The sequence below is a fragment of the Nymphaea colorata genome, chromosome 2 (genome assembly GCF_008831285.2).
Source record: "Nymphaea colorata isolate Beijing-Zhang1983 chromosome 2, ASM883128v2, whole genome shotgun sequence".
Lineage (NCBI taxonomy): Eukaryota > Viridiplantae > Streptophyta > Magnoliopsida > Nymphaeales > Nymphaeaceae > Nymphaea > Nymphaea colorata.
This window is the reverse complement of record NC_045139.1, coordinates 33374400-33387418: the sequence shown is the minus strand read 5'-3', so window position 1 is coordinate 33387418 and position 13019 is coordinate 33374400. Positions and strand designations below refer to the sequence as shown.

Here is a 13019-nt window from a genome sequence, read left to right as displayed (position 1 = left end):
ATGTAGTTATAACTGGATCCAAATCCGGTATCTGAATCCCTACGCATTATGGTTCTAAGTCCATTTAGTTATAAACCTGGAGGTAGATAATCTACAAGTTCTTGCTTGCAGGATTCGAGGAGTTGGTTTGAATAAATAATGTGTCACGTTAACATATCATTGACACATTTGAAAGAACCTTAGATTCTCAACTATTTTATTTATCACTGCAAGCAAGATGTATCTTAAATTTTAATTTAGGTGATGGGATTTTCTCCCGCTCACCACCTGAAAATAAGTAAGAGTTAGGTACATTCCTGTTGCTGGCAGTTAATATATATATATATATATATTAGAAGCCATGAAACATTGTGAGGGTTCATCCTTCTAGAAGTCACGCAGTGGACATAACATAACCTACTCTACCAATTTGCAAGCCAATGTATTATAAAAGAGACCTAAAGAATATGGTCTGGCATATATATGTAGATTATGTGAAGGGCATTTGCGGTCCCATTCATACATGGCTTGCTAAAATCAACAACTCTGACGCCGGAGAATTCATGAACTTACAGTTGCCAACTTGTGCGCCAACCCCACTTTTCTTTTGCCACCAACTCGATTATAATATATATATATTCCATGAATTGTGTATGTTTGTGTGTGAATTTGTCTTTTATTTCTTCCCAGAGGCGACCATATGGATGTGAAGCGTATATGATTGAACATACAAGAAACGAAACTCGGATTGCCTGATTATAAAGCGTTCAGCAGGTAGTTGTTTATATCTTAAAAAATTTTGTCGAAACAATCGTCTATGTATATATATTGTCAACCTCGAGAGACTTGTTATTGTCCTTTGCTCTTTTCTTTTTCATACTAACTGGAAAATACTGTGTTATTGCAGTCTAAGAAGTACATGTTTCTCTTGTTTCATAACTTGCTGCAATTGAAACGAAGGTTCTTTGTCTGCTGATTGGCGTCCTGAAAGAAGCTCCATACGCTGCCCATTCTTTCCTTACGAGCTCTGATGCAATTGAAGTCCCCAAGCAGGATCATGGGAGTGTAAATATTCCTCAAATAAATTAAGAGTTGTTTTTCACTAATTGAGTGGGAAAGAAAGAGGGTCCAATTATTGGGAAAATGAAGCTTGTTCTAACAGGTCAAAAGCAATAAGCTGTTCCTGAGTCATTAAGGCTAAAGTAATACTCCACCAACATTTCAAACCATCATAAGGTTATGAAATTTTCATTATCGAAGCAAAATTTCAAACCATCAAACGCCTTTAGAGTAACAAATATTACGAGGTCATGATAAATGCGATCACATGGTCATATTTAGGGATGTCAACGGATTGAATTCAGATCAGATATATCCTTTAAATCGTATCTGCTTTTTCGGATATTCACATATTCGGATTTGAATTCAGACTCGAATTCGAATAAAGAAAAGTCATATCTGAATCCAAATCCAAAATCAGATTTTACAATCCTAATCTGATCTGAATCCAATTTTTGTATTTATATCCAAATCCAAATCCAAAATTTGAACTGGATTTTGCCAATTTTCAAAATTTAATAACATTAGATACATGATATTTGTCTAAAAATGAATCTCTTTCGAATCCAATCAGATATTTATGTATATCCAAATCCGAATCCGATCTGATTTCGTAATCGGATATTAATTTTTTTTTCCATATCCGATTTTTTCGGATCGATTCGGTCCGATATCTTATTCAAATTAGATATATTGGCATCCCTAGTTATATTCTAGAATAGATTCCAAAGATCTCATAAAAAGTTTTTGATATATTCAAGCCCCTTAATTTTCTGTGCAGCAAATTTGAGCCCCATAGGAATATCAGTTGGTAAACCTACTTCATGAAACCTCATAAGAGAACTAATTAGGAGAACCTACCCCGCAATATATTCTTTAGGCTGCATCTCTATCAATACACTATATTTATTAGATGGTAGGTAAATTGAGCTTGAACTAATGATGCTCTTCACTTAAGCTGAAGATAAAAGGGAAATGGACTCCTTGAATGTCATTAAAGTTGCATTTTTTATCTTGGATTTCAAATTCGCTGCTATATATATATATATATATATATATATATATATATATATAAACTGCATTTTGGAAGTAGCATGAATTTGAAATCCATATCTCACTAGCATGAATTTGAAACCCATGCTACAGGTTAAAAATTTTACTTACAAATCTGAAATATGAAATTTTCTTATAAAATTTTATTATTATTTTACCAATTGAGGACGAATGCTGTGGTCGACAAGTGAAAGCTGTACTTCATTTTGGTGGGTGGACACAATTACAGGCCGATGTGCACAAATTTTCATAAGAGTAGTGATGAGCTCTGCTATCGAGGTAATACTCCTCTTTATATGTTTTAGTTACGGTTTTCTAAGAAAGGGCAGTGTTATCGATTGCATCTCATTTTTGGAAACCCCAACTATAGGTCAGTGTACATCAGTTCACTTCTTCCGTTATAAATCACTTTGAACTTCAGTTTATATATATATATATATATATATATATATATATATATATATATATATATATATATATATATATATATATATATATATATATATAGAGAGAGAGAGAGAGAGAGAGAGAGAGAGAGAGAGAGAGAGAGGACGGAAGGGATAAATACACGCCTGTTCCTCATTCTAATTTATAAAATTCAAACTTCTTACAAACTGTCGCTAAAAAGAGAAAAGAGAGAAGAAGAAGAAGAGGAGGAGAAGTGCCATGGCCGTCCTACCTAGTTTATAATCACATCACATCCCCCTTTTAGTTAACAAAATCATTCGTATGATGTCATGCCCTTCCTTTTCTTCCCTCTCTGCTCCCTCTTCCTCTTTCATCATCACCACCATCATTGCCCTTTTGTTTTCCTTCATTTCCTCCACCGATCGGCCGGGGGGACAGGTTCTACCATGACCAGAAAAAAGCAAGCCAAAGAGAAAGAAAAGAAAAAGTAGAAACAGAGGAAAAGGAAATGGGGGTTGCAGTCAGTGATGTCTGTGATGATGGTGATGATAAGGTGCCGGCGAAGGAGCCGACGTCGTTGCGTTGGCCGCCGGCAGTGGCAGCGGCGTGGTGATCTGCTTGGGCGGAGGACACTGGTAGCACTTGGTGAAGAGGCCGAAGGTGTTGATCTGGTGCACGAAGTTGGTCATGCTGGCCCACCCGCCGAAGCCGAACCCCACGACCAGCACCCACCCGACGACGAAGGTGTTGATGACGAACATGCCGACCCACCTGCCGGCGAACCTCGGCGGCCTCTCCACGGCGTTCTCTCTGGCCGAGGCCGTCCGGAAGGTGAGCATGTGGGCGAGGGCTGGAATGATGTAGACGGTGAAGGAGACGAGGAGGGAGCCGACGGCGGAGTTGATGGGGCCGAAGAAGGGGAAGATGATGGCCAGGAACCAGATGGGGATGACTACTGGCAGCCTCGCCACCGCCCGCTTGCAGATGCTCTTCGTCTCATGCATTCCTATCAGCTTCTCCCATACGAAATACAACGGCGTGCACGCGAACCCGAACGTTATGAACTGTTATCAAGTTTACCAATGTCCTTCAATCTCATAAAGAATCCCAAGAAAGATAAAGCAACAGTAATACTTGAAAGCAGTAGAAGAGTCACTTGCAAACTTGTTCAGTTGTTCTACTTCTATTTTAAGAAGATCAATCCATCTTTCTAACTAGCTGGCTGCTGAATATACGAATCTCTTTCTAACACTCAGCTCGGTAATCTCTCAATAAACACGAACCAAGTTGGATATGTATATAATGGAAACAAATGCAAGAAGCATAGGTTTGGCAATTAATCTGAACGGAGCTAAACTCAGACTAAGTTTTATGCCCATTAATGCCAAAGAAGGTGGGCTCATAGTTTGCCAGTAACAGTGAACAAGTAATTCAAGTTGGTGCATGCTCTTGACGAAGAGGCAAAGGGACTCAAGGACCAAGAAAATTAGTTGGCTTGTCAGTGAGGCGTGCTTATATGGTCCAGTAAACAAACTAAAACCGAGACGTTCTTAGGGAACCAAAAAAGAGGATGTGATCAAACATAGACCAATTCCTAGGCCACCATGCTAAGATGGTAGAAAAGGAGAGAGGTACTCAAGAAAAAGGAAAAACTTGAGGACCTCCTCCTCTCATTGGGAAGAAAAACGTAACGTCTTTTCTGGCCTCGAAGGAGCCACAGGAATCAGTCAGAACCGGCACATTCTGCGTCGAAAAGAGCGACAATTTGTTCCATTTTTAAATTTCTCGGGAGGTGCGTAGCATTTTTACAGAAGAGAAGAGAAAGAATGAAGAGGGCAGGAGAAGGAAGAAAGAGAAGAATGGAGATGGGCATCGGTTGCAGACCTGATGGATGAGCATCAGAATGACAGCAGCGTCCCTGAAGCCCGTTTTTGGAAGCAAAGCGAAAGCATTGGAGTGGTTCAGAAGCATGTCGCCGAAGGCCCAGTACACAGAGACTGCAGATGGTATGGTCAGTGTCAGCACATATAAGGTGGCCAGCAGATATATGGCCTTGAACCTCTGAGGCTTCCACATGGCGTGCATTATTTCCCTGCAACAAACACACCAACCAAGCATTCAAACCAGCAACAGCAAAGCAACACCAATATATCTGGTGCAGTTCATAATTATATATCTAAGTTTCTAAAGACAAGTATTTCTGATTCATGTTGAGGATGTGGGGGCCTTACACAGTCACAGCATGCCCTCCAAATGTGTACAAGATATTTGTGGCCCCAGTGAAATAGAGAACTAGCTTTGTTGCTCCTGAATGCTGGACTCCTTCCACCTTTCAAATGAGTAAATAAAGACAACAACAGTCAAACACCATGTTGTTATAATATGATCAAGTATTGAGAATCTTTCTATTGTTTACCTGCCCATGAAGCAGAGCAGCTATGGCCATGTACCAAGATGTGTAAGTGGTCATGACTAGCCCAATGAAGGACCAGATTCTGTAGTTATGGAAAGAAGGAACAAAGACTGTAGTGGCGCAGCAAGCGCCGAAAATGTATGTCCATGTCCTCTTGTCCAGGTTGTCGTTTATGTAGTAAATGTTACTGTGTTTGATCAGCCCAATAAAGTAAATAGAGTAAAATTCACTGTGTGTTGGGGAGTAGAATAAGGACGGAGTTGATGAGATAGAAGGAACGTAAGATACGACACAGAAAAGGAAAGAAAGAAAGAAATAAAGCACCTGGCACATGCTATGAGTTGGATGACAGATCCAAACAGAAGGAAAGTACAGTTGAATGCGAGACCAACATTCCTCCAGTGCTTCCCAAGAAGCCCATCAAGAACTTCAAACCACTGTCCATCAAAACGAGAGAAAGAACTCATTAGGTTCCATTGTTCTGGGACATGAAGAAGCACAGGAAAATGGCTTCTTAGCACGCCTTCACCACCAACAAGATCCACAAGCAAGTTAATTAATTTGCAGGCAAAAAACCTGAATGACGTGATTTCTGAAGTCGACTTTCTCTCTCTCCTTCCTAGTCCTATACTCCACATAGAGGATGCTGATAAGATAGGCCGTCCAACTACCCATCAATCCATAAAACAGCTGCAGTATTATGCCTGAAACCATTCCTAGTTGAGAAAAAGAGTATGGCAGCGTAAGCAACACCTGTGCGACCTGTGAAAAGAAAAATAAACCTACCATTAACATATTACCATCTGAGAAAGAGAGAGTTGTGAATGCAACATCAAACGAAGGAGGAGAAGTGGTCATCGAGTGCCCATCCTAATGGACGAAGATTGCAGACTTCTGCAACTTTATACTAGAGATCGAGTATCAGTATTGAACTCTCAAGCAATCAATCGAGAGTCAGTCGTTGAACATGGAAGGGGGATACTGAACTACTGACTGATAGGATTTATTGTGGGGCACCTGATTGGAAGCACAGCTGAACCAAGCGTCGTAGACGGATCCGCCATGCCAGAATAACTTGGAGAGCTTGGTCTTTACTGTCTTCGGCTCACCTTCGGTTTCCATTTCCACATAGTTCCCCGCCACCACCGTCTCCACTTTCTCTGTCGCCATGACACCAGGAAGAGATCTAGAGAGAGAGAGAGTCTTGATCTTTGAATTTGTGAAGGCACTGGTGGGAGGATGTTGGTGTTTGGTAATATAAATAGAAGGAGCAGAGGGGTCAAAATGATCGATCCGCGGTTCCGGCAGCCACACCCAAAACCGCTTTTCCGAAGCTCTCTCTCTCACGCGAGAAAGCTCGAACTCGAAGCGCACGAGTGGGTTGCCCCACCATCACCCTCCCCTCCTCTGATTTAAAAAATGAAAAGGGGAATCCAAGATGGTTTTATTTAATTGGTGCCGAGTTACAGTTGAACCCAACTTTGGTCGTGAATATTTCACAAGCCCCACCCAAATGTCTTAGTGTGGAACACAAGGATATGGAGTTTTTTTCTTTAATTTATAAGTGGAAACCTAAAGCTCAAAGTTATGTTCTTAATGTTAAACAAAGTAGTTTTATATGAAGAGGAGAGTAGTGATCAAACAAGATATAATGATGCACATACAGGTTTTAATGTGACTTAGTTGGTCCCCCTCACGTCGCCGGAAACACAGGGCCAAGATTTGATATCATTGTAACAAAGTAGCATGGAGTACTAAGTATAAAATACAGTTCTCGATAGACGTAGGTTGATCATCTTGTAAGCTGGCCAATCTTTTTAAAAGAGATCGTCAATGGCGCAACCGAGTAGAAGTTCAACCATAACATCCACAACCATTTGTCGACCCGACCTCTCTCAGTTAAGACACACTTAGAATTCTCGATTAGTTCCATTACTTTGTGCAGATTTTAATCCTCGATCGAATTGGTTTGCCACCGATCAGGTGGGAATCCGGCAATTCAGGCGGATTGTGGCCGATTTTCACGACATTGAAATAAACCAGAAGGGAAGGCTCGCGGATGGCAGGCATGAGAAACCCTGTTCCGAGATCGAGGATGGTATGGGGAAGACGCAATATGGTTCTCATGGCGGAAATGGCGTTGGTGGGAATAAACAAACAGAGGAGAAAGCGGGCAGGCAGAGAAGACATGGCATGATTGCATCCATCGAGGGTGGCTGCTTTACGAGAATACAAATGGATGGCGATTCACATGGCGTCCGGCAGACACGAGAACACACACTCACTGCCTTTTCCTCTGTAAAATCCTGTGCCCTGGAGAAACAGCAGCTGCCACTCCAAAGAAAAAATTAACACCAGAAAAGAAAACATTCCTTTTACACACCTAGAAAAGTTAAAGGCGAGGGAGGAGGCATGATTGGTTAGAGCACGAGACTGCCTAGTAAAAGCAATTCCATATCAAACTCCACTTTTCTTTTCTAACTCAGTTCAGAACCCCTTCCTTTAGCTTCTCTTTAGCGGAATAGCAATAAAAAATGCATTGGCTTACCTCCCGTGCCCTTTGTATAATCTAGAGAGAGTACAGAGATAGAGAGAGAGGGAGAATTGTCTTTTAAGTGTGACTAGACGAACTAACATAAAATATTCTCTTTCATTAAGAAAACGTTGAAGAGCAAAAACCATCGTCATCGTATTTAAGTAGGATATAAACTGTGGGAACTTGTACTGGGGCATAGGGGGAATACGAAAGACAAGAAAAAGAAGAGGAAAAGAGGGGCTGCCTTTGAGCATCATTTTCACTATCAGCTTTAGTGAAAACATGTCGGAATCCACCATAATTAAGTTTTTTGGCTTCTCTCCTTTTAACTCATCTGAGTACGTTGGCATGCTTCCTTTCTTACCGCATTATGGAGTTCCCCTGATCTTGTGTTTAATGTCTCTAGAGCTTGTCCATAATCCAGGACATTCCTGCAGCCTAGTTACATACATGGTTCTCAACAATGTGGAAATAATATTACAACTAGAGTGAGAAACCAAAGAAAACCATGATAGAAAGGGTGCATGAAGAAACAGAAGCAGAAGGACAAGATACAATTCGCAGATATTAATACGTATTTCCCTGAATTGAAACATATGATCCACACCATAGCGTAGAAACCTTATCTTCTAACGTTCCTTCTCAAGTTGGAGTATGTGTTCCACTATTTATTCCTAACTTGGAATTTACATGAGCAAACTGACCATGACCCAACTCTTTGATGAAAATGTATGTCTGCTGATTATCTTGAAGACGATATTTTGTACTGAACAGTTTTTTCTGCAACTTAATTTTCATGCACAGTATGATATGTTTTTAGGAGTAGATGCAGAGGGTCACGCACGAGTGCCTAAGTTTGCAAATAGATGCCTAATCCATAGGAACACATGAGACTGCTGATCACCGAATGCTGTATTCTGCATGTGCGCAGAAGACTTCACTCTAGATGGCTTTCCCATTCAACAAAAAGGAGGAATTGATAGATCAGAAGGGAATGATTTGTCAAGAATAGTCAAGTCCTTGGATGACAGCAAGCATAGTTCGCAATTCACTGGACGATGCAAGAAACGATCTCAGATTCAAAAAACTTTTAAGATATCTTAAAACACATTATGTTGTGGCTTTTTGGTTTGTTTAGATGTCAAAATACTTTGTGATGAGACGGTGGAGATTTGCCTATGGTCTTCGGGGATCACTTTGGTTCTGCTTGGGTGGCTGAATCTGTTCGATCATTCGTTGATTGCAACTAACAGCCGCTGGTTCTTCCATTTCAAAATTTATCTTGAAACGTCGCTATTGTCACGAAAAGAATTGTTGTCAACTAGAGCTTTCAGTAGCCCAAATTTCCTCTGTATTTTCTCGAACAATTATTGTGTCACATACACAGATAAATGTGAACTTGTAACTGATCATCTATCTCTGACTGAATGAAACCACTTTGTTTGGAGAACGGAGAAGTAACCAATTCTGAGAAAGTTTCTTGGTTCCATCTAAGTGCTTATTTGGGTGTGAGACTAGATTCTCCCCTGAATTGGTGGGCAAGCTCATATTTCTGAATTAGATCTCCACTCCTACGCAGTCTGTTTTAGTCACAACGTTACCACCCACTAAGCATTGAACTACTAACTTAGAGACAGAGGATACTTGAGATCATTTAAACTTCATCTTTGAGTTTAGTGCTTGCCAGAACCAGAACTTCTTTCATTCAACGGACCATTTCATTTGAATCTGGTCTTATATACCCCAATTGAATGTTGATTTGAAGGCAATCTTGTAAAAGCACAAGATTGATCATCTTCAAAGTTCATGAACCTAAGTATCCAAGCCCTGATCTAGAGCTCGTCCTTCACCTGGGAAAGGAATTGAGTTGCTGGACTTGAATGATGGCGGAGAGAGAGTTATATCAGCAGAAGAGAATTCCCCATATACACACTCTCCATTCAAAAACGAGGCTACGTTCAGGGGTAGCTTTCGTCACAAGGAAGAGTGGGAGTGGGTTGTTGGGGCAATAAATTTTTGGCCTTCAAAAAACAAGGAGGAGGAGGCACTGCAGCAAGCAGCAGGCAGGCAGCAAGAGACGCAGGCTTTTTCATGCAGCTGTATTAATTATGAGAAGGAATCTCAATCCTTGTAGAGAGAGGGAGAGCGAATGAATGAAGTGTTATAATAGCAGCAGCTGCAACAGCTGTGGGAAGAGAGAAAGTGAGAGATTTTTGGTTCAAGTAAAGAATAAAGAGGAGGAAGAAGAGAGGGAAATCGAGAATAAATAAAAGGGAAGACGATAGAAAGAAAGCAATCTTTACTGGTCCCCCTGCCCTGTCGCCATTAAGATCGCAGAGAGGACAAGAGGCCCAACGTCTTTATTTCCTTCTTTTTCTCTCTAAATCGCAAAGATGGGAGCCTTTCTTTTGCTTTTTCTCTTTTGGAACTTTTCTCTTTGAGAAGAGCGAATTGAACGTGGGACAAATTTACGTAGTTTTTCATGGACGCAGCGGAAGGGGTTGTCAGTGTGCTCGCCCCCTCGAGCCGGCCATTGGCTAAATCTTCCTGCTTCATTACGCTAGATCGAACTCGGAAAATGAGGACAGAACGAAAGAATTCCCCTGCGACCAACGTCTTGATATTCGCGTGGATGTCGACCACATCTACGGTCTGAAGAGTCGGTCGGAGGCCATCGATACCATACAAGGAACCTTCCTCCTACATCTCATCATGCCAATAACATCTCCATTCTTGGCATGTTTGTTGTGGCTGTATGCAGTGTGCCAGCTGCTCCCTTGAATGCCGTTATTATTGATATTTCGGCAGAACACATATATTTGAAATGCTAGTCTGTGCTTACTAGGAAAAAGGAAAAAAACATGGTTGCAGCTTCTATATATATATATATATATATATATATATATATATATATATATATATATATATATATATATATAGAGAGAGAGAGAGAGAGAGAGAGAGAGAGAGAGAGTGAAATCCTCTAGCCATGGATGGAGGATTTCTCCAGCCAAACATGACTGAAGAAATCCAAGAATCCTATTAAAGGATTTGAAAGTGAACCATGAGCCCATTTTTTGGTTTTAGACTGTCGGAACTAGTAGAGTGACTAGCGAGAAACTGTATGATAAATTAAAACTAAGAAATAAACTGCCGCAAAGAGAAGGTGAATACAAATAGTGAAGTATCAATGTCATCCAATGAAGTCAAGAAAAACTAGATATGCACTTAGATGCCAGTACCATGTGCAAGGAGCTTGCTTGGATCATACATAAGGATTGATTGAATTCGAATCAGATATATACTTTACCATATCTGTTTCATATTCGAATTTGGTTGAAAAAAAAGTCTACATCATATCCGAATCTGAAATCCAAATTCATAATCCCTATCGAATCTGAATCCGGTTTTAGATTAATATCTGAATCCACATCCAATTTTTAACCCAAATTCAAACCATGTTATAAACGTTGAGTACAGGATATTTATTTAAAACCTATATCCAATCTGAATCCAAGTCCAACCAATATTACCTAAATCCAATTATGTATCCAATTGGGTCGTATTTCTTACATCTGAATTCCATCTGAATTCTCAATCGGATGTTCAAATTTTTTCCATATTCTATTTTGTTTATACGGTCGAATATCGACTCTAAATCAGATTTATTGACATCCCTAACCATATAAGATAAGTAGGAGTGGACACTAGACTGGGGGCTCCTCGGGCTTTCGTGACCCCCAACCCGGGCTGGGGCTGAGTTGAAATCAAACCAGGCTCGGGCTCAAGCTGAGGCCACGGCCTAGGTTGAACCGGGTCGGACCTGTAAAATTTAACTGGGCCGGGCTGCACCCCATTACAAATTGAGCCAACTTAGCTCGGCTCGGCCCGGCCAGGCCGGACGCCCACCCTTAAAATACTGACGGTTGAATGCAAGACAAAGATCATTATTAAATATAGTTTTTGGATTCGCCACCAATGAGAAATAGCAAGTCTTAGCACAACTCTAATGTTTTAGAAAGTTGATACGCTCTTGCCCATTATACCATTTAGCAACGAGGCAGACTTTAAACCCTTCAAGAGTCCCATTAGATCTCCTCTTCATCATGTATCATTGTGATAAAGAGCTTCAAATCTTGTTTAACAAAAATGTAGTCCGTTAGGATCTCTTCTTTTTGACCGTCAATGATATCATGTGACATTTATTTGGCTAAACATATATTGTTAAAAAAGCATATGTACAGATACAAGAGCCATGCTTGACTTAAGACCTAGCATTTTTGTTCTCATGATTTATGTTATGAGTTCTGGTCAAGGAGAGGAAGAACACAACAGAAAGGGGGAGAGAGAGAGAGATAGAGTGAGTGTTGCACAGGAATTTATGAGTATATCTCTCCTTTCTATCAGTAGATTCAGTACATACTATATATCTTAGTTCAGTATATCTCTTCTTTCTGTTCTGTGGATACGGTATGGGTATAACATTTTTTAGTTACTGAGGAACCTACCACAGACAGGATGTTGTTATTTAGGTTCTCACGCCTAAGCCCATTGATGTTGATATGCAACGCAGAAAAACGTGACTTTGCTCAGGAGCTTTTCATGATCAGTTACGCTTTGTTATGATTAAAGCAATTTTTGCTTTTCCACTTACTGCTCTAAACATTGTTTCTTTCGTTTCTCCAAGAAAATTCCTTGATGAATCTCCTCAAGACATGCAACTCTTACACATAGTTTTCCTTTTCTAGGTAAGCATTTTTTCCAATCGGCTTACAGACTCTATGATGTTGACTTCTATGTTAAAGCCGATCATGGCATCCATTTAAGCCACGTAATTGGCCTTATGGATCTCCAGTTTCACCTTACATAATCTGAGACTGCTCTTTTCTCATCTGATTGCATATGAGCGCTATTGGCAAAAGAGTAGAATTTATCTGGGGTGCATGAACAGAGCTCCAGTTTCCGCTGAACCCATGCTCCAGTTTCATACATGTCCTGTTTCATGACACCACGGCTCTTTCTTACTATCATGGTTATCAAGTTTCTTAAGACATAGTTCTACATAGAGGAGATGAACATTGCTGAATGAATTTACAAACTTTGCCAGTTGTACTACTCTTGTGGGCGGTCACTTCTTGGTTCTTGATGATGATGATTAACTACTAGGCTGCTAGCATTGGATTGAATTCTGTTTATGGAAGTTTTGCATGCCAATTATCCCCATTTCCTGCAATAATCTATTATTAAAGACTTGAATTGCCTTTTATTTGAACAATAACTATTCTTTTGTTAGAATTAACCGAGAATGTACTTGGGTTTCTTTTGGATACACATAGTTGTCAGCTTGTGGAGCTTGAGCTTGGGAGGTTACAGAAAGAAGAGCCTGAATGAGATTGCAGAAAATGTGATGGCACTAGTACTTCAAGAACTAGACCTCACCAAGAGGCTCATTTAGGAACTATAGTTGTAAGACCTCGAGAGAGCACAAACTGAAGAAGAATAACCAACAAAAGATTGTAAGTTTGTTGAAATGCAGTTGAAGAAATCGGCAAGTGATTGCAGATGAAGCTA

At 40.3% G+C, this 13019-nt stretch overlaps 1 protein-coding gene across 1 annotated transcript; it reads right to left on the bottom strand.

The window, feature by feature from the left end:
* Positions 1–2649: 2649 nt before the first annotated feature.
* On the bottom strand, positions 2650–6304 carry LOC116248180 (auxin transporter-like protein 3). The gene is made up of 7 exons (XM_031620827.2): positions 5930–6304; positions 5489–5674; positions 5237–5349; positions 4916–5099; positions 4731–4828; positions 4384–4591; positions 2650–3563 (listed from the first exon to the last, which is right to left on the bottom strand). The coding sequence occupies exons 1-7, from the start codon at positions 6080–6082 to the stop codon at positions 3021–3023; spliced, it is 1485 nt and encodes a 494-aa protein (XP_031476687.1). The 5' UTR covers positions 6083–6304; the 3' UTR covers positions 2650–3020.
* Between the last annotated feature and the right edge of the window lie 6715 nt (positions 6305–13019).

Bases quoted from the DNA above. Each gene is read 5' to 3' on its own strand.
- LOC116248180 (XM_031620827.2), bottom strand. From the start codon at position 6,082: ATGGCGACAGAGAAAGTGGAGACGGTGGTGGCGGGGAACTATGTGGAA. The intron at 5,675-5,929 runs GTGCCCCACAAT...TTCTTTTCACAG, and splicing joins TCAGCTGTGCTTCCAATCAG to GTCGCACAGGTGTTGCTTAC. The intron at 4,829-4,915 runs GTAAACAATAGA...CTCATTTGAAAG, and splicing joins CTGCTCTGCTTCATGGGCAG to GTGGAAGGAGTCCAGCATTC.